This window comes from Ictidomys tridecemlineatus, chromosome 7, assembly GCF_052094955.1.
Source record: "Ictidomys tridecemlineatus isolate mIctTri1 chromosome 7, mIctTri1.hap1, whole genome shotgun sequence".
NCBI lineage: Eukaryota > Metazoa > Chordata > Mammalia > Rodentia > Sciuridae > Ictidomys > Ictidomys tridecemlineatus.
This window is the reverse complement of record NC_135483.1, coordinates 191,773,292-191,794,972: the sequence shown is the minus strand read 5'-3', so window position 1 is coordinate 191,794,972 and position 21,681 is coordinate 191,773,292. Positions and strand designations below refer to the sequence as shown.

Genomic DNA, 21,681 nt, shown 5'->3' with positions numbered 1-21,681 from the left:
GGCGGCTGTGTAGACATAGCAACTTGCGGTGAAAGAGCGGGAAGAGCAAGAGCCTGCGGGAAGCAGAGGCAGAGAGTGGCGAGGGGCGGGCCCGAGGAGATGGAGAGAAGGGGACAATTGGAGATTCATAGGAGAAGTGCATTTTTAGAAGTAGAATCAGCAGGATATGCTGACGGATTTGATGTTGAAAGCGGTGAAGACAGAAAGGACCAAGTTAAGGATGGTTCAAAGCATGTGTGCGCACGCCTGTGTGTGCGTAAGTATACGTGGTACTGGGAACTGAATCCAGGGCTTTACACATGCTAGGCAACCACTCTGCTCCTGAGCTACACCCCCAGCTCTGTTTATTTTGAGACAGGGTCTCACTCAGTTGCCCAGGCTGGCCCTGAACTTGCGATCCTCCTCCCTCAGCCTCCCATGTAGCTAGGATTACTAGCATATGCCACTGAGTGTGGTTAGGGATAGTTTAAGTTTTTGATCTGAACTAGCAGGCAGATGGTTGTTCCATTGTTAAGTGGGAAAACTAACTTTGGGGATGGATGGGGAGTCAAAAGTTTGATTTTTGACATGCTATCTTGGAGACACCCAATAGCTTCCTTCTGTTAGGGAAGATCAGGAGTAGGAATGCTGGCAAAGTTTTGGTTTCTTTCTTGACTCTGGTGGGGAAGGCTCAGGGTCCTGTTAGAGTCAAGGGGTCACTGCAGCCTACAGTTCCAAATGCAGAGCCAATTATCATACTTACAATTTACTGGGCTTTTAAATAACTAGGGAAATTTTAACTAAAATTAACTGCACATTAGGAGGACACATTATTATGATCTTTTTTAACTGTAGGGCTGTTAACACAGCTAATGATCTGCATCATTAGATGCTGGACAAATTCTCTCTTCCTCAGAGGGAGACAAGCTCTCAGGAATGGTTTGTCCTATTATTGATTGACCCAGATGAAAATTAAAAAAACAGAAATAAGCCCTTTTTTACCATCATAAAACTGGAACTTGGAGTCAATGGCGTGCTTTCTCTAGAGCCCTGCTTGGCTCTCTCCAGCATAGCTATTTAAAAAAATGTATTAATTAACAATTATAATCCTCTTCTCCTTATTTCTCTCTCTGCAGCTGAGGTCAGGTCCATATTAGTTTTGTCCATTTCAGAAGTCTACATTGCTTAGAAATTCTGACATCCTTTGGCTCAATGTTTAAGTAATGGATTTGTGGCTCAGAAAAATGATCAGAAATGTAAGAAGAGGCCATGTATGGTTGTGCTTGCCTGTAATCCCAGCTACTTAGGAGGCTGAGGCAGGAGGATGGCAAGTTTGAGGTCAGTCTGGGTAACTCAGCAAGACTCTGTCTCAAAATAAAGAATAAAGGACTGGGATGTAGCTCAATGTTTGAGCGCCTGCCTAGCATATATGAGGCCTTGGGTTTAATCCCCATGACTGAAGAAAAAAAAAATGCAGAAAGAAAAGTTTTAACCACAAAACTGCCTCCATGTTACTTGCTGGAAAGGCTCTGGAAAGGCAGAAGGTTAAAAACCCACACTACAGATAGTCACACGTGGAATAGTGTACTGCCAATAACCTGCTTATGCAGAACTTATTAATGTGGGAAAATATTTGGAATATTTGGATAAAGCAGGATGCTTTAAACTTAAAACTGTGTGAGAAAGAACAAAGACTGTATAGAAGGAAGGCTGGGAGGCGAGAGATCATAATGGCCCAGCAGTGGTCCTGGGCTGGGAGGTTCTAGGTGACTGCTTTAATTTCTTGGCATTTTCTAGATTCTTCAGGATAAGCATGTTACTATGATTCTGAGTAGAGACTAATACATTTCCCCCTTATTTTATGACTGGTAACTCTTTTATTCGTTATTTTTTTAAGTTGTAGATGGACACAATACATTCATTCATTCATTCATTCATTCATTCATTCATTTACGGTGCTGGGAATTAAACACAGTGCCTCCCATGTGGTGGGCAAGCACGCTATCACTGGGCAACAACCCTAGCCCATGGTGACTCTTAATTCTCTTAAGGAATTCTAAGTTGTTGTGGCTTTCCTGGGTCTTCTGCTTCCTGGCTGTGCTTCAGCTATCATTGTTGAGGGTCTCTGCCTGTCTTTTTAACATCAAGAAATGTTGCCTTCAGGTCCTCAACCAGCCCCTACTTCCTGCTCCCTTATCATGAAAGAGGGCACTGGTTGGAGAGGGCTGAGCCACAGAGTTAGTTCAGAGACACAGGGATCTGGATGAGCTGCCAAGGCTGGCTGATAAGAGGCTCCATCTCAGGCAGGGCTAGGGGACGGAGGTTCTGGGAGACAGGTAAGATAGAAGCCTGACAGGACACACACACACTGAACCATGTGACACCGAGAGCCAGGATCTGCCATCCAGCCCCACTGCACCCCCAGCTCCTATGACCAGGTGAAAAAGGAAGGATGAGATAGAAGCTCTGGTCCTTGGTCCCAAAGCTGAGGGAGGTAATTTCAGGGAAAGTCTCAAGGTCAGGAAGCTGCATACATAACAGCAGAAGGGCAGGCCAGGTGCTGAGTGGCGAGCTCAGCTTTGCTGCCTGCCTGCCCAGGGGAGGCTCTCCTTCATCCTGATGAGAGTCTGGACTAGGTATGCCTGCTGTTCATACAGAAGAACAACTTGGGGCTGAGAAAGACTAGTTAATCTGTCCACACCACAACTGGACTTAGAATTCAACCCACCCACGCTCTCTGACCACTACTAGAATTACAGGATGTGGTGATGGTCTTGATAGGAAGACAGGGAGAGAGAGTCACAGATAATGTTTAAGATGCTCTGGCCCGAGCAGCAGAGTAGATGGCCCTGCTTCTCGCTCTAATGAGGAAGAATGGCAGGCTTGGGAGGAGAGTCTGGGTTCATTTGGGATTGTTGATTTTAAGGTGTCTGTGAGGAAGCTAGTGGCAATGACGGGTGCTGGAAAGATAGTTCTGAGGTTCAGAAGCAAGATTGTAATCTGGAGGTAAAAATATGAGAGTCCTCAGTTGGTAGTAAGATGGCAACTTATTTGCAGGATGAAATTGTTCCAAGACAGTGTGTGGAGTAGAGAGAGCACTGTAGGTAGAGTCCGGAAAATCATCTGTATGAAGAGGTGGGGAGCAGAGACTGAGGAGCGGCCAAGGAGTTTTTGAGTGATGATGGTACAGGAACCCGGAGAAGACGTCGTCTGCAGGAGGCAGTCATCAGAGGTCACGCCCTTCTAAGAGGTCAGGTAAAGCAGGAATGAGCACCCAAACGAGGACTCTCAAGGCAGTAGTGGGAGCAGAGATCAAGAAGTGACAGGCTGAATAATGAGTGGGTGAGGAAATAGAACTGCAAGCGTACACAATTCTTTTGGCAAATTTGATAGGACGTGGGGCTGAAGAAGAGCATACCTTGTTTAAATAGAGGGAGGCACCCTGAGGAGAGGGGTGAGAGATATAGAACAATGGTAACCAGAGAGTCAGGCTCTGAGATGAAGAGGGGCTGGAGTCTGGCATTGAGCTGAGGACCCCTTCTCCTCTGCAGGAGCAGGCAGGTGGGAAGAGAAGCAGACAAAGCTGCAGATTGGGCAAGGAGATTCGAAATGTTTTAGTATGATTTTTGTTCTCTCCTGAGAAATAGAGGGCCAATGGTCTGCAAAGGCATGGGAATTTGGTGGGGGAAGAAGTGGAAATTTGAGGAAAGCAATAAAGGTTTCAAATTGCTTGCTTGGCAATGACCAGGGAAGAACACACAGATTGCAAGGGAGCACGGAGGGTCCACCTGGGCACTCAGATATGAGGCTACTGTAGCAACCCTTGGCCTGCTTGCTGACTTTCTAGACTTTGGCATGAAGAAAGTCAGGTTGGTCCAAAGCTGATATTTGCCAGGAAGGTTTGAGGAAAAAAATAATAAGGCAAGGGAATAGTGTCATGATATGGCGACAGAGGGACCCGAATGGGCCAGGGAATCTAAGGGGAAACAGGAAGGAAGTTAAAAACAGAGGGCTAGGGCTGGGGTGCAGCTCAGTGTGGAGGACTATGCCTATCTAGCAGGTGTGGCCCTGGCTTTGATCCCTGGCAGCCTAAAAGAAAAAGAAAGGAGGGAGGAAGGGAAGGAACATGAGATTAGGGAATAATTCTACAAATTGGGCCCACTGTAGTGACCCCCATGGGCTCTCTTTCAAAAAGAAATTAATCTGCAGCCCTGGCTGGCTCAAGTTGAAAGGAGATGTTACATTCGTCAGCAAACTACCTGCTATCTGCAGAAGTACAGGCCCCAAGCATCAATAAAAAGAACACAAGTTACTCTGAAGAGGGTGGGGGCGGGGGCGGGATTTGCAACACTTACATAGACCAGATCCCAGAACTCAGGAAGATAAGAATATTTTTTATTGGAATATATATTTTTTTCTTACATAAAATATGTAAGAACAGGTTCCAACTAGAATTGGTCAGCATGAGCCAAAAGAACCTAGAGTTGTCAAGAGCAGTGGCACTTGAAATTATGACATCATCCTGTCAGTCAAAAGTCAAGGAATTTCTCTGGAAACTTCCCTGGGGCCAGAAGAGAGGTGGGCTGTCCTTCTCTCCGAAAAAAAGCCCTCTCTCCTTTGAGAGTGTCCCCCTTTCCCTTTTCTTATCCCTTCTGATAAACTCATACTCGTTACTCTGGGTGACACGTATAAAATTTTTCTGGCCTGATCATAAGAGTCGGGGTTTGAAGTGGGATTGGAGGGGTGTCTCTGTGACCTTGGCTGGCTACAGACTTACAGCAGACCTCTGCCTTGTAACACTGTGAACCACTGGGTTGTACCAGCCTAGGGTTAGGTGAGTTGAAGGTGGGGATGTGGGGGAGTGGAGGTCAGGGAGCAGGCTGTGCCTGACCTCAGAGATGGATAGTCAATCACAAGATCCAAGAAGAAGTCAAGGAATGGTGAGCTGGGGGTGGAGACCTTCTGAGAGCTCTGACATTCACCCGGGATGATGACATGACATACTGTTTCTCAGATAAACCACGCCACAAAACATGTCCTACAGGTATGTGTGTAAATGTCTACAATGTGCAAGGTTCAAAACAAATTAGTGAATCTGCTGGTCTCTGCAGCAGACATGGATGCAGAGAGAGCAGGTACTTCCTCCTTGCTGATGATATCCTAGGTTCATTCAGCTGGTCACATCTACCTCCTCCCCAGTTCCAACTGCCAGCTCTTGGCCTGGATCTGACACTTTTAAGGGAAGTCCATGTGCCTTTCAGTCACTGATTAGAAACCCAAGCCAATCAGTGCACGGCCCATCCTGGCCCTAAGAATAGGTTCAAGAATGGCAGCACGACCCAGCTGAGGCCAGCCAGCTAGGGGCAGATGTGTGCCATGTGCCTCCGGCCTTAAGGACCAGCAACCAACTTGCTATCAGCCTGAGAACAAAGAGAATTCCCAGAAGAAGCAGGCGCAAAAGAACTGCAGGAGAGGAGAGCCAGCCTCGACAGAGCATGCCTGGTGCCTGTCACCTTCTGGACATCAACTGCTCATCATTCCTCTTGAGGATACTGACACCTAATCTGTCTACCCATGCCATTAGCTCTCCTTTCCTGACCCATTTTCACCGCTTGGCTGAGTTATTTCTCTAGAACATGAACCCTAAGATGCTTCCCTGTCCGTGCCTTGGCTGGCTTCAGGCTATTGAAGGTATGGAAATGAGTTAACGGAATCCCAGGCTCTCTAGAGATTCGCTGCTCGCATGCACGAACACAGACTCACAGAGAGTGATGAGGTGGAACAGACTAACAGAGGGTGATGAGGTGGATGTGTGACAATCAGGCTGGCCTCAGGGTGGACCACAGAAATCCTAAAGGCCAAGGAGTGGGCCCCACTCTCCTCTGCCCTAGATAGCTCACTGCCCGAGAGTATGTGTGGGGGCACTTGCTCCTACCCCAGTGCCCTTTCTCATGCTGTACCTGCTCCTGGAGAAGCTCTTGCCACCTGCCTTTCTGTCTACCCTCTGTAAAATGACTCTAATTTTCTATTCATCCCTCTTCTGGTATGCTAGAGACTGGGCCTCTCCCTAGGGATCCCGATAGGTAGCTTTACCAGGGACCTTGGGTGCCTAGTGCCCTTATTGCTGTCCACAGTGAGGGTCCAATTTCATCCCTTGCTTTTAAAAAAAAAATTCCTCCTTTCTTTTGGTAAACAAACACTGCCTCATATCTTCCCCTTTTCAGTAACTGTCACTGGCTGACAAATAGTAGCTCACATACTCCATGGACAGGTACTCTCTCTCCCTTAAGAGGGCACATGGTCCTTCCCTCTACAGTGGTTCCTGGACACTTCCTACAAAGCTGGACCAGCCAGGACAGAGGCACACCTGTATGCTGCCACCTGGGGGCCAGCCTAGTGGCCCTATCCAAGGCCATAAAGGATATGGAATGGGACAGGAAGGAATGGTCAAGTGGGCACACTGGATGTCCCCTGGATCAGTGAGCAAGCCAATCTTTAATTGCTTAGGTGTCTAGTTGGCTTGCCCAAACAGCCACATACCTGGAGAATGTTCTGCCCAGGCTGCGGGCCCTAAGCCCCACCAGTTAAGGAAGACACCAGCGCAGAACCTTGGGTGCTTCTGAATACTCTGGCCTGCCAGGCACAGTGGTGCCCGCCTATAATCCCAGCTACTCCGGACACAGAGGTGGGAGGACCAAAGTTTGAAGCTAGTCTCAGCAACTTAGCAAGGCCCTCAGCAACTCAGTGATATCCCGTCTCAACACAAAAAATAAAAGAGGTGGGGCTGGAGTTGTAGCTTAGTGGTAGAGCACTTGCCTAGCACGTGTGAGGCCTGGGTTTGATTCTCAATACCACATGAAAATAAATAAATAAAGGTATTAAAAAAAAAATAAGAGGGCTGGGGGTGTGACTCCATGGTAAAGCACTCGTGGGTTAAATCCTCAGTACCAGAGAAAAAGAAGAAAGAAAACTCCTGGAAGGGCAAAGACGGAGTTAATGAGTTGAGGGGCTTCCTGCTTTGTCACCAACAGCTCTAAGATGCCCTCTCAGAGGTACCTGCAGTCCCAGCCAGACAGCATGGTAGGGCTTTCTCTGCAGGCTGCTCTGTGATGGAACAGGGCACCTGGGAGCCCAGCTCAGCGAGTCCCTGACAGGGTTGTAATGAGAGAGGTCATCCATGAAACTCCAGTATTCTTTCTTTGGCCAGAATTTTCCAGTTCAACCCGCCATGGGTTCTCCAGGAGGCCTGTGAGCTTGCTTCAGTGCTTCAATCTGCTAGCTATTAGGACTCAGGTTCAAGCGCGGGTCAAGGACCATCCTGGAAGCCTCCAGCCTCCCCATGGCTGACACTTCCCTGTGCAGCCCACTGGATCTTGCAGGGTGTCCAATTCTTCCTAAGCTGAAAGTGGCCAATCCTAACATAGAGCCAAGATTTCAGAACACCATTTATGACATACTCAGAAGGAATAGGAAAGTTACCTCTACCTGAAGCCTTGGTTTTATAATTGAAAAATCTTATTTGGAGGAAATCTTCATATTCTTGAAATGATCTCTAGTTTTCCTTCCTTAGTCTTCATTATTTGGTTTGGATTTCCTAAGCATTATTTCTTTTTTCCATCTCCTCTTTGCTTTCTTTTATAAGACAAAGATGCTGTGGGCTTTGCCTTAACTTGGTTAACAGTGATTCTACGGCAATGTATTAAATTTCTTTCTCTTAAGTCCACTGAAGTCTTTTTGGACCTAGAGGGAGCTTTTTAAGAAAGAACTTGCTCACTCAGCAGGATTCTCCTCCCACCCCAAGCTCTGGTTCTGACCTGGAAAAAATAAGAGTGAGAAAGAGCAAGAGAATCCTGCAGTCCTGACGCTCGACTTTACAAACCACAAAAAAGGACCTTGCTCCAGTAACGTAATCATGGAGATTTCTGGCACTTTGGTCTTTCAAGAAAAATACATCCATCTGCTGGCACAGGGACCCATCAAACTCGATCCTGTTCAGCATGGAGTTCCCGATTCATTAGTGTTGGAAAGTCTACCGCAAGGCCACCGCTCCCACTGGATGACGCCTCCCTGCAGCGCTGTCTGCAAACCCCACAGCTGCATTTTCACTTAAGGCCACTTCTCCTGACTCCACTGTACCTTGTTCCAGGGGCTTGTTCTATTCTCATTAAGACTAAAAATGACAAGGATTCTTCAATCCTAAGGCTTTACTTGCTCAGAAGAAAAAATGTCTATCCTAGAGCTCCCGTCAGTCCACAGGGAATCTGCTCTTTAGTTAGGAACCCGGACCCAAAGAGCCTGTCCCGTGGAGCAGAGCTGGCAGCAGTTCTCCTGCCCACCTGTCAAGCTACCTCCTCTGCCAAGTGTTGTTTCACTGCTCACTAGCAAGACCCAGGCAGCAGAGCTCTGCTTGCCACCATCCCAGGTGACATTAGGCCTTTATTATTGGTGAGACCAGCACAGAAGGGCTAGCCTGAGTTTCTTTTAGCAGATCAGCAGCCTCCTGATTAGGCCTCACCCAGGCCCTGTTTTTTTTCCCTTGAAATTCCTGAGCAATGCAACAACAGTGAATACAGGCATGATGAGCAAGTTTGCCTATGCCATCTGCAGCTAGATGAAGAAAGGATATAATCTACTCATCCTACTCAAAGCCGGCCAGGGTGTTGGAAAATTACCATACAGAACCTTTCTGCTGGAGCTCTGGGGCCTCAGGCCACCCACTGTTCAGAGGCTGGCTGCTGCCCAAGACAGGAAAGCATCAAGAATTGACTGCAGGGACTGCACATCTCTCCAAATGCATGGAGGTGGAGATGCATCTGGGAAAAACACTGATTTTCTGGGGCAAAGAATGCTTCCATTTTGCCATCTACTTATCACCTTTCTAGAGCTAATGGTCCTACCGTAGGCAGTGGAGAATCCCATGCCCTAGACTCTGTCAGAGACTCTCCCTCCTCGTGTCAAAGTGGCTGCCACGAGACTTGCATCACATGCTCAGTGAAGAGGAGAGGAAGAAGTCAGGTAGCGGCAGTCTGTGTCCACTCCCCACATCCCCCCACCCCCGGGCCATGCTCTAACCTCATCCTGGAATCCAATGAGGCCACAGGAAAGTGACACATGTCAACCAGATGAGCTGGTGGTTTTCCTTTCCTCAAGGGCATTTTAATGATATTCCTCCATTCTCACCGAAGTTCATCCTAAGAAACAGCCTTATAAAATCTATTTCTTCACAGGCTTATAGTGGAAAAGCTGCCCACTATGACATTCAAGGTCCCCAATATCAAGTCTCATGTGAGGAATGCTAGGAGATATATTCTTCAACTTTCAGTGAAGTTTGTTATAAAAAACGACCTTTTACAAGGCTGGGGTTGTGGCTCAGTGGCAGAGCGCTTGCCTAGCATGTGTAAGGCACTGGGTTTGATTCTCAGCACCACATATGAGTAAAAAAAAAAAAGGTTCATTAACAACTACAAATATAAAAATAAAACAAAATTCCTTAAAAAAAAAAAAAACCCTTATAAAATTCCCCACCCCATGCTGGACTACTTCTGCCATGCTGATATTGAAATCAGGGACATCCTGTGACTTGTCCTCCTTCCCTTGCTTCTGACTTTACCTTTTTCTATTATAGTCATTTCACTCTTTCATTTCCTGTGTTGTAGGCCCTCTCACATTCTCTTTAGAAATATATAAATAAAGCAAAATTCTTCAAAATATAAGCCAGACACATATGAAACTGTGAGAGGCAGGCATGTTTGAATACCCCACTAAACAATGGCCACTACGGTAGGCAATCCATTCACGGTTGAAAGAAAAGGGGACATTCCCATACAATTCTCACAGCCAGTGATCAAGCTGGCTCTCTTCTTGAAAAAACAGGAGAGAACAGAATGATCTTCCAGGGAATTGGCCTCAGTTTCCAGTGCCTTGAGGAGTCAGAAGTTATGTAAGCCCCGCTGGGAGCCAGCAGCTCTGCCTGCCTCCCCTCTCCCTGAGCTGGCGTAGAGGTAGGCTTCCAAGGCCTGAGGCTCTCCACCCGGAAGATGGAGCTGAGTTCCTCTGTGGTTGTCCCTGTGATTTGCTTCCTGGAGGAAGGAGGAATTCTTTCTAGGTTTCCTAGAGTAAAGCACCCATAACCATTTCTGCCATATCTCTTGGAAGACAAGCCCCGATGTTCCAGAAGAATCAGTGTGTGCATCATGTGATATTTTAATCAAGTTTGATGTTTTTTTTTTTTTTTTTTTTAGTCAAGAGCAAGTGGCAGTGGAAAGCTCTTCTGCATAAGGCTGTCTTTCGCAGAGAAGAGCAGCTGTCAAAGTTTATGACTAGATTCCAGGGTAATTCTGCTTCCTTCCTTCCAGTCAAGGCCAAGTACCTGAACAACATATTCCAAAACAACATTGCCATCTGAGGTCCTTTCTGGTCTTGGAGAAAGGACCAGAAAAGATTAGCTGCCCCTCGCCAACTGCCTGCTCCCACAACTTGGCTTCAACCTGCACCAGAGGCCTTAGTGCCGCTCCTGGCAGGAGAATCACTTTCTACCACCAGCCAGCCACAAAATACCCATAGATCTTACACTGCTTAATGGACTGCTCAGAATAATCTAGAAGGGACACTTAGGAGACTGGGGTACGTGTAATATCTGAAGTTTCCTATTCATATTCCTATTACTTGAGGTTCCTAGTCCCATCCAAGGTAATTACATGTGTCTTTGTTTCTTTACAAAACATCATATCAATCTAAGAGACACTGTTCTGCCTGCAGTAAAAACCAAGGAACACACGGGTAGTGCTACATTTAGACTGTATAGGCTGGGTGTGGTGGTGGTGCATGCTTGTAATGTCAGCTACTCTGAAGAAGGAAGATCACAAGGTGGAGGCCAGCCTGGGAAATTTAATGAGACCCTGTCTCAAAATAAAATTAAAATAATAATATTAATGGACTGGGATGTAGCTCAGTGGTAGAGCTGTTACCTAGCATGTATTAGGTCCTGGACTCTATCCCCCCATCTCTAGTACTGCAACAAACAAAACAAGACAGTATAGACAGAAGTTTATAGCTAAGATGAAATGCAAAGGCTAAAAAATGTAGGCTATAGGAAGGGCCAGGACCCAATAGCAGGGACATGAACATCCTTGAACATCCTTTCCACCTGCCTTGCTAATTCAAAAACCAGCTTTGGTACAGACACTTCTGGGGTAATCTCACAGTTCAAAATCCTTTAAGAAACTATGCATAATATTAAATGTTAAAAAATTTCAAAATAATTTCAGGGAAACATCCTATTAAACAAACTCTTGTTTTCCCTCAAACCCCACATAGTCTCTGGCTCTGGGGATAGAACTCAGGCGACAGAGGCTTTCCAAGCCCAACTTTCTAGACAAGTCAGATCCTTTCTCTAGTCTAACATTCTAGCTATAAGACTAGACAAGTTTCTTTTTCTGGTATCTCAAAGGGTTCAGGGTTCATTATAGCATGTACAAGGTCTTGGGTTCAAACCCTAGTACTCCAAAAAAAAAAAAAAAAAAAAAAAAAAAAAAAGAAAGAAAGAAAGAAAGAAGCATTTGCCAAAGGGTTCACGCTTTTGTTTCTGCCTTCCGGCCACGGCCTAGACCTCATCACCTTGAGGAAGGAGCTTGCTCTGCTTGTGAACACCACCCACAAACACCCCAACAGGAGGAGGCACTTAGTCTAGAAGGAAAAGGTATGACCTACCTCTTTGTACCTTGTTTCCCACCTCTGTAGAATGGAGACAGTGATAGCACCTACTTCACAGGTTGTTGTGAAAATTAAATGAGAAAAAGCACAGAGCAGGGCCTGGCACAGCCAACACAATGATGCTGAGGTGGCAAGGCCTGGGGACAGTCCTCCTGACGGGCTGAGCTCCAAAGGAAAACCTGATACACTGAACAAGCTAATGGGCTCAACTGACTGATCACTTCAGAAGCAATCTCTAAAACCTGAGGAATTTCAAGTATCAGGAAAATCAGTTTCTTGAGCAGTATTCAGAAAACTGCTGCATATCTAAAGGCCTCCCTGGAGAAGCAGCAGGAGGAGACAAGGCCACTTGCTGGCCTCAGTGGCCCCGCAGCACTTACACTGAGCCCCAGGGGTCATGCCAACCAACATAGGGTCCTCTGTTTCAGGGCAGCCAAACCTGATTTTATTCCCAGTGACTGGTCTCTAGGGCTGCTTCAGACTGGCAGCGTACACCTCCAGATGAGGCTCTCTACTGGGGCAAAGCTTCCGAGAGGTCCTGCTGGGCTGGCAGATGTGCCTCACCATGGAGCTGCCCAATACCTTGGCACCAACAACAACTTGTGTGTTAATCTCTGCTTTGGGAAGGAAGAGGTCACTGCGACCTGCTAGCATATGGCTGAGGCCACCGCCACAGTCTGGATACAAAACTGCTTCTATCAAGGTCTGATGCTTATCATTAGGGCAGGCCTCCAGCTGCGTTTCTATTCAGCTGTCATACTAGCCCAACCAGACTAAGCTCCGATAGGGAAATCCCAGTTGACTACACTGGTGATTGGTCACAAGGCTTTAAATACAGGTGTTGCAGGGACCTGCACTAAAGAGTGGGAATTGCAGGTTCTATGAATTGCAGGGGCACGCAGACTACTGCCCCTACTTTAAAGGAAAGGAAGTGGATGCTCAAGAGAAGTGAAATACTGGCCAAGGTCAGCGAGACATAAATCAGTACTTGGCCCATTTGGAAACAGAACCCAAGCCTCTACAGTTTGCATTGCCTCCTGGGCACCTTGCTCTCTCTTTCCCTATAGGTAGGAGCTCCAGCAATTTAGCACTCCTTCCTCTAGGTCCAAACAGACAGGACAGACATGGTGCTAGGACATCAGCCTTCTGAGGCTTTCTGGCAAAGGCATCACTGAAGAATAAACTGAGGACCTCCTTTCATCCACCAGAATTTAGGACAGGCAACCTCAGGGAGAACGTTGGTCTGCCCAGATTCAGGAGAGTCTGGGTAGAAGGAAGGGGCTCTGAGGTGGGCCTGCAGAGGCAGTGTCAAGGGTGGGGAATGGAGGGCTAGGTACACCCTCTGGGGTGAGAGCAAGGGAGACAGAGGGTGGGCTGGCCCCACCTCTGCAATGACCCTGCCCTCTGGTTGGCTCAGTCACACAGCTGGTTAGCAGTGATACCAGAACTCCAGCCAAAGGTTTCTCATGCTCAGGGTTTGCAAAAGCCTAAAAGAGGAAATGTAACTCAGCTAGTCAAAATACTGAGTGGCAGGAAAAAAGAAAGAAATAAAACAACAAAAACTAAAATTAGTATAGGATCTATTATTATCCTATTGACGAAATGGGCTAGGGACTCAGATAGCCAGTTTCTACTACTTACATCACGGGCCCCTTCTGTGACTTCATCCATAAAATGAAAACATCAAAAAGGCGATTCTCTGAGGCTTCTCTTTGTGCCACAGTTCTGCAAGTATCATCTCTGTGGCACCCAGCACCCTGCCAGGCACACTGTGTGGTGGAGGGGAAGAGCTGGCAGACAAACTAAATCACGGACTCTCATGCTGTGGGAGTGCAGAGGAGGATCTGGTCGAGCAGCCTGCGTGGATTAGAAGAGGCAAGACAGCAAAGATCTGAACAATGCAGATAGGAGAGGCTCCAGGTGATGGGCCCTTTAGTGTGCCCAGGGCAGAGACCAGCTAGGTCATGCCCATCACTGTATCCCTGGCACCGACTTGAGTTCTCAGCAAAGTTGGTACTCAATAAGCAACAGATGAGGGAACAAATGACCAAAACCAGAGGGAAGGATGACTACTTACTGTTCCACAATAAGTAACAGATAGGTCTGACTACAAGTAAGGTACAACTTGATAATGGACAAAATAATATTGATGATGGGAACACTACTGTCAAGATTTATGAGCTTACTCAAGAACCTTTTTGTGCTGAGCACATTCACCCACGCTCTTGCTGAATCCCCCTCACTGGTCTTCGAGGATGGGTACAATCGCCATTCCTCCCAAGCGCTGGAAACCTGGAGCTCATGGTGGTTGAGAGGTGTGCTCCGGGTCCTGCATCTGCAGTTCTGGGACTTGAGTCCAGGGGCCCTGGCCTCCAGTTCAGTACCTTTCCATAAGATAACAGAGCCTCAGCTTATATCAGTGAAAACTAAAGCTGGGCCCTCTTCTGTGTCTGGTCCCTTCCTAGGCCCCCTGGAGCCGAAGGATGTGGACTGCTTTCCAACATCAAGCACTTTCCCGGGGCAGTGCTGGTGTCCCACATGGGGAATAACAACAAACAAATCCTTTTTTGTAATTATAGAGCCACAGAAATTGCAAAGATGGGACTGAGTTTCCACATCCCCATTGTCCCATTTTCACTTGTAAGGTCACATCTTACCTAATTACAGTATAGCACCAAAACCAGGAAACGACACAGCCTCTTTACAAACATGGCTGAATGTGTGTGGCTGCCTCTGCCATCTAGACACACCTGCCCTCTCAGGATAAGGGTCTCTCTCCTGGTCCCACCTTCCCTAACCTCTGGCAATCATTGGTCTGGTCTCTGTCCCTTCTCTGAATTTTTGTCATTTTGAGAAATTTCTATAAATGTAATCATATGATATTTTAAATGCAGTTTTTAGATTTGTAGAAAATATGAAAAAATATCCACATCCAACAAGAGAAAGAACTAAGAGGCAGGAGAAACTGGTCCTGCCACTTACAGCTTTGTGCCCTTGGAGAAGACGGTCACCCACACCTCAGTTTCCTCATCTATAAAATGGGTAAGCGGCTTAAGGATTAAAAGAGGTAAATTATGAAAAGCACTTGGCAAACAGAAGGTTTGTAATAAATCCTAGCTCTTTGTTGTTATTACTTAAAAGCCAAGGAGGCCTGTGAGCTTCTTTATGGAAAATGAGGCTCCTGGTGGTCACAGGTGATGAAGGACATGAGCTCAGCAGCACTTAAATGACTCAGGCTATTTTTCTTCTCTCTTCCCAGACTCCATTGTGGAAGCAAACTGGGACTTCTAAAGGGCACTTCCCATAGAAATCTCCATGCCCAGCTCCACAGCAGCCACCAGGTGCCAGGTTCACAGGGAGCCTAGAATTCTGAAGGTGGGAAAACTGGCCAAGTGCTCTCCACTCAGCACAGAATGTCTCCCGAGTGGCCAGGCTGATGGGAGGCCCCTAGCAGCTTCCTGAGCTCAGAGAAGAGGCCAGTGCCAAAGTAGGATAGGGGTCAGATGAGTGATTGAATTAGGTGCCGCATGGATACCCCACAAAGCTCCACATCACTCAAAGGCTGTATGTGTGAAGGGGGACAATGGCCTGTACTACCCACGAGGTCACCTCTACTATGACTAGCTATGGAAATCTGAAAAAAGTCTCCCCAAAAATCACATATGCAAAGACTCCATTATATAGCTGAGAGAGCACTCGACTTTGAGCCTTTGAGTAGCTGGGAACCCAGCACAAATGGCTGGCTAGATCTTAAGCAATATGCCCACAGCCCATTGAAAATGGGACAAAACCAGGCATTCAGGATCCTTCATGATTTATTGAAAGTGGTATTGTCTGGGCCTCTGCATGGCACCAGCAGGGGTGGGTTGGGGGCGCTTCTCCTGATGGCGGGGTCACCCATGTGTCTCCTGTTCTCTTGGACTTTTCAACTCCCCTGGCCAGTGTTCACTCACTCTGTTTTTCTCCTTTGAAGTTATAGAATACGGCCTCATCGATCACTGACATGTTGGGTTTCAAAAGGACTGGGAGTGAATTCACATTTTTTTTTTTTTTTATAACAAGCGAGAAAGGCTCAGTTAGGAAGAGAGTGCAATCAGAAGGTGGGGGGGAGGCGGGCACAGGCATGGTGAACTCGATTGCTTTGCCCCAGTTCCATGCTGAGCGTCAGGGCTCATGGTGGGGAACAGAGGCTTTCATGGCATGCTACACACTACTCCCAAGTGCCCACGTGGCTCACCATGGTCTCTCCAGCAAGACCTGATGCTGCCTGCTAGTCCTGCTAGCTGTATCTCGGGGGTGTGAGCAGGCCTGAGGCAGATGTTCGAGGCAGGGGAGTGATGTGCACCAGCCCCCCAGGCTGCCCACCCTGTTGGTGCCTTTAACTGAATGGCCCCAGTGCACCTCAAGTTAGAGGGTGCCTGCCTTTCCTCCCCGGGTGGCACCACATCCCCTAGCTGCTCAAGAAGAAGCCCACGAGTATCCAGATGTTCTCCTTCCATGTTTTGGTCCTGATTTCATTACTTAGCCTCTCTCACCTGTCCCTTCTTGTCAGCAGTATGACCTCAAGGTAGAGCCTCAGCTGGGGACGACTGTAGCCCTCGAGTTGGCGTTCTGGATGTGCACACATTGACCCCTTCCAATGCAGCCTCTACCGAGCTGCTAGAAAGGGCTCTCTGAAACAAAAGTTCTATTCCTTCACTCCCAAGTGTAAAATGCTTCAACAGTACCACGCTGGAGTCAAGGACACACTCATATTTCAGGGTAGAGCAAAGGAGGTCCTTCAAGATCAGATGGTCACATCTCCAACAGCATCTCCATAGCCATGCCAATGTAATGCACATTCCAGAATGTCTCAACCACTGCACTGCTGTGTCTGAAACTTTCTTGGAGAAGCCATTCTCCATCTGCCCTCACCTGCCCTCCCCTACTGGGACAGGAATCTTCTGCTGCTCCTGTGAATAACCTAGCACACGTACACTCTGGATCCTGTGTTTCTAGAAGACAGGAATGGCTTATCTGTCTTGCAGGAATTGACCCAAAGCAAAATTATCAGTGTTACTTTCTGAACATGTTTGTTGCACTGTATTTTCCCATGGGTGAAAGATGGCAGCCTTTACTTAGGCTCAGCTGATGTGGGTCATCTCAGATCTCCATCAACATCCGCTGCACAGCCTTCCCAGGCAAGCAGTCCTTGGCCTCTCACCCACAGCAGGCTTTCTTCCCACCACACAGTGCTCCAGCTGTTCTGAGGAAAACCCAATTCCAATGGCAGTTGTAACCAGCAAGCTGCCTTGTTGACTGTAATTTTTAAAAGCCTCCTGGTTAGGAGATTAAAGCATGATGGGGTGACTCACTGACATGAGGGTTTGAATGTAATCAGCAAAGCTCTAGATTTGGCACCATTCACCATTCCAACTGTAGGCAACATTCAGGAGGATTTACCTAGAAAGTTTAGGGGTTTTTCTCTTATCATTTCACACCCTCTTTTCAAAAGGTGCAATCTTTAGTTCTATTTGTCTATTTAGTTCTATGGCCAAGTCTGAAGCCATGGAAAATTCTTTTCCTGGGGCAACATCCTTTGCAGATGAGTCCTGGAAGGCATCATGCCTGGAAAGGCCCAGGTCCAACTCTCTTCCAAATTGCTCAGGTGTGTCTGACTTTGTTTCTGAAACTATTTTCCAAAAGGAACTTCTGGGATTGAGAAATAATGTGCTTAGAAAGGAAGGGGGAAACTAAAAGTAAATCCCCAAACTATTAAAGCTCCAGAAGAAAATCTTTGTGATCCTGGGTTAGTCACAAGTTTCTTAGATATGATACCAAAAGTATAATCTGTAAAGGAAAATTTTGAAAAATTTGACTTCATTAAAGTGAAAAACTTCTGCTTTGCAAAAGAGAGAAGCAAGTCAGAGAGAGTAAAGAGAGATGAGAATGAACAGGCAAGTCAAAGGCTGGAGGAAATACTGCAAATCACATATCTGCCAGGGAATTTGTATCTAAAATAAAGAACCCTTAAAACTCAGTAACAAGAAACTAACTAGCCATTAAAAGTCATAAAGAGTGAAGCTATGTGGTGAAGAAATGCAGCAGTGTGTGTGTATGTGTGTGTGTGTGTGTGTTAAATACACACTTACCATATGACCCAGCAATTCTGTTTCTAAGGATTTACCCAAGTGAAATGAAAATAACTATACGAAAGCTTATTGGTAGATGTGGGATTATTCACAGTGCCAAAACCTGGAAAAAATCCAAGTATCCTTCAACTGATAAAAGGCAGAACAAACTGTGGTACATCCATATGATGGCATGGACTCTATGACAAAAGGGAACTTAAAGACTGTCAACTGGACAATTCCATTTATATGATATTCTGGAAAAGCCAAAAGAACAGTGATAGAAAACAGGTTAGTGAGCCAGGTGCTGTGGCATATGTCTATCATTCCAGTGGCTCGGGAGGCTGAGGCAGGAGGATACAAGGTTGAGGTCAGCCTGGGCAACATGACAAGACCATCTATAAAACAAAACAAAACAAAAAGCCTGGGATGTAGTTTAGTGGTAAAGTGCCCCTGGATTCAATCAGCAGCAGCAGCAGCAGCAGCAGCAACAACAAACAAACAAACAAACAAACAAACAAAAGAAACAAAAGAGGTTAGTGGCGGCCAAAGGCTAAGGGTAGGTAGGAGGGTTGACTATTAAGGGCTACTCAGGAACTTTCTAGGGTGATGGAACTGTCCCTATGTACATGACTGTGTGTATAGCTTACATAACTGTGTGTTAAAAAGGGTGAATTTTACTGTAGGTATTAATAAGGCAAAAGGTGATTCTGACTAAACATGGCTGGGCAGTCTGTGTTAGGAGATCCCAGAGACAGGATGTGAAACCTGGCCTTTTACAGACAAAGCAAAGAGACTGAAGTGTTGGGTGGAGCCACAGCAGAAAAAAAAATGCAACTCAGAACAATAATAAAACCCCATTTCCAACCTGCGATGTTAACAGATTAAGGCAAACCCACAAGCTGGCAGCCCGGTGAGAAGGGTGACAGTGTACCATCGTTGTGTGCCTTGAACACCTCAGAGCCCGAGTGGCCCCACTTTCCTGGGAAATATACTGAAGCCAGAAGCTCGAAAAATGTCCACTCTAGGATACACTGAAGAGCGCTATTATTAGACGAGGAGTGACCAATGGCTATTTGTTGTTTTCATATTAATTTCAAAATTTTTTATAAAACAAATGTATTATTTTTATGATGAAACAATGAAAGTTACTTTAAAAACATTTCACAGAAAGGTTAATTTACTTCAATCTAGTATTAAGAATGCATTCCTAAGGAAATAACTCATAATACCTCTTTCATTTTGTAAGAATATGAATTGCACTGTTATAACACCAAGACCTGGAACTGTCCTGGCTGTAACCACCTGGGGAAAGCGTTCTGCTGTATATCTCTGCTGTATACAGATACTGTCCTTATCTCCAAGTGACCAACAAGGAAACTGAGCAACAAGAATTAACGTCACCCTGCTGAGTGAAAGCCAGGGCTAGAGCTGGGCAGTGGACCCAGAGGCTATGCTCTGGACCCCCACCCTTGATGCCCTGTAGAAGGGCCTCAGCATGCTTCACGGACTGGATCCTGGTAGCAACAAGATAACTGAGATGCTGGGCCTGGGCCTGGGCCGTCAGGAGGGAAATGGGGACTGAATAAGAGTCCTAAGCCAGGTCCTAGATAGACAGGGGTCCAGAGACACAGGGTGGGCAGCAAGGAGTCAGGCAACCAGATCAGGAAGCTGGGTAGCTGGGAGGGGCCCAGAGAGAGGCGCTCGAAGTTCTGTTGCTCTCCAGGGAGGCCAGGGTGAGTGGGCAGAAATGTGAGGCAGTCAGGCAACACAGAGTTGGGGCAGGGTGGAAGAAGCACTAAGACCCAGGATGTGGCTGGGGTGGAGCAGGAGAAAGGTAGGGGCGCATGCTTGATTACTTACAGAACCAAACCACATCACTTACAGAGCGCAACACACCAGCATTCTCAGAGCTCAGTCCTAGCCCTTGCTCAAATGGGCTCAGACCTGAGCAGATTCTAATCCTCAGCAGAGTTTCTTATTTAGGTGACTCAGCTAAACACAAGCAGATAAGGAGCCTGCTAGGACTCCCCACTCCTTCGTCCTATGTGCTGCCCTCATGTCCCTCCACTCTGGCAGATTTCCTTTATCTTAGGAGGTCACAATTCAAAGGGCAGCTAAATAATTTCTCTTTATTTTCAGCATTTCCAGTATTTTCTTTTTTCAGGGCTGAGGGCCAGGCAGGCGCTCTGCTACTGATCTAAATCCCCAACTCCCATTTTATGTATTTTCTAATAGCAAATTGCTAACCCTCATCATACAGAAGAAAACTTTTAGACAGAATGACTGTGTTTCTAGATGACTTTTTAAAAATAATTGTTTAGTTGTCGAGAATTGAACTCAGTGCCGAGAATTGAACCCAGTGCCCCACACATACCAGGCAAGTGCTCCACCATTGAGCCACAACCCTAGCCTAGCTGACTTTTAAAGTACCCCTTTGGCCACAGCTTGTGTCCTCATGTGAAACACCAGAGCAGGCACCTGAACACAGGCCCAGGTTCTTCCTGTGCCCTTCTTCCACTCGTCTCTACTTCTTCTGGGAGGTGACATGCTACTCTGAGAGCTGATATCATATTCTAATCTTTCTGACCCCAGGGCCTAGCAGGTACTCTATACCTAGTAGATACTCAAAAATGTGGGAAATTAAAAAGATAAGTCAATTGGAATATTGTCAAGCTAGAAAATAATTTTAAGATTCTAAATTCTCTCTAGTTTAACAACATATGTCATTTGCATATGTTCCTTAAAATGGGGATGAAAGTATGATTACAAAACAAAACCAGTTGTGCTACAATACTATCATCTTTTCAGGAATGCAGAAACTTCTTAAGGAATTATGGAACCCCAATTATAAATGGCAGACTATAAAATGGGCATTATGTCCTCAGGCCCCCATGGCCTCAATGACACCCATCGCTAGCAGCCTGTGGCCACCTGGTGGTACACTCCATGAGGCCTGGCGTGCCTCCTGCACCTAACAATGTGAGAGGCTGATGGTGAGAGAGGAACCACAAGTGGTCTGCTCCCACCAGTCCAGGGTCAAGACTGTGGACAGAGAAAAAAAGAGAGCAAAGCTGCAAAGCAAAATCAATGTGGACCTAGAATAGGCTCACCAGGCACCCAGGAAGCCCCAGGTGTCAGGAGGGCAGGGGGAGAAAGGGGGAGGATGAAGAGGGGGAGGACAACTACTGTGGGGCAGGCTCCTGAAGGGAGTGGGGTATGGGACTGGGTGAACAAGTGGGGTCTCAGGCTCTGCAAAGGCAGGGAAGGAGGAAGGGAGAAGGCAGAGAGCTGGCAGGAAGCAGGTGCACCACTAGCAGATACACAGCAAGGGCCTCCAGAGGCAGGAGGGTCTGGAACTGATGTATGAGCCCAGTGGTTTTCACATGTGGATCTCAGATGAAGCAGAATGTGGGGAAAATGAGACAATTAAACAGACTTCACCAAGCTCAACCCAGTCAAGTAAATGACTACTGGGTAATGTGAAATTATGTTTAAATAATGGAGATAATAGACTAGCTTTTTAAAGAAAGTGTCCTTGCCTGGCAAAATAAAAACCAGTAATCCTATATTTTGTCCCTCAAATATTTTTGAGAATCTTGTTGGTCCATGACACCTGCAGGTTTTTGGGTGTCAAGGCATAGGCGATATTTAGGGGGAACTCAGTGTAGCAGTGGAGTTTAAGACAGGGGTCTGGCCTGGGAAGCAGAGCCCCTAGCTCACTGAAAAATGAAAAAGGAAATCAACTGTGTCATTCCAAAGTAGCAGTCATGGTTGAAATCTAAGGATCAGCTGCAAGGGTTTCCTTTCTACATTGCAGGTTTTACGTCAAAGAATTCCATGTCTCTTATGTAGCTGTTTGGCTCACACTCCAGTGACG

The 21,681-nt window shown here is 46.6% G+C and overlaps 1 protein-coding gene across 17 annotated transcripts in view; it reads right to left on the bottom strand.

The window, feature by feature from the left end:
• The window catches only part of Dis3l2 (DIS3 like 3'-5' exoribonuclease 2), a 339,632-nt gene that overhangs the window by 30,050 nt on the left and 287,901 nt on the right, over nucleotides 1-21,681 (bottom strand). The window contains exon 14 of one of the 17 annotated variants that reach the window (XM_078018226.1): nucleotides 13,333-13,548. The exons of the other annotated variants lie outside the window; for them this stretch is intronic. Within the exon in view, the coding sequence (XP_077874352.1) occupies nucleotides 13,426-13,548 (123 nt within the window). The 3' untranslated portion in view covers nucleotides 13,333-13,425. Of the gene's footprint in view, nucleotides 1-13,332; nucleotides 13,549-21,681 lie in introns of those variants that run through there. 17 annotated transcript variants of the gene reach the window in all.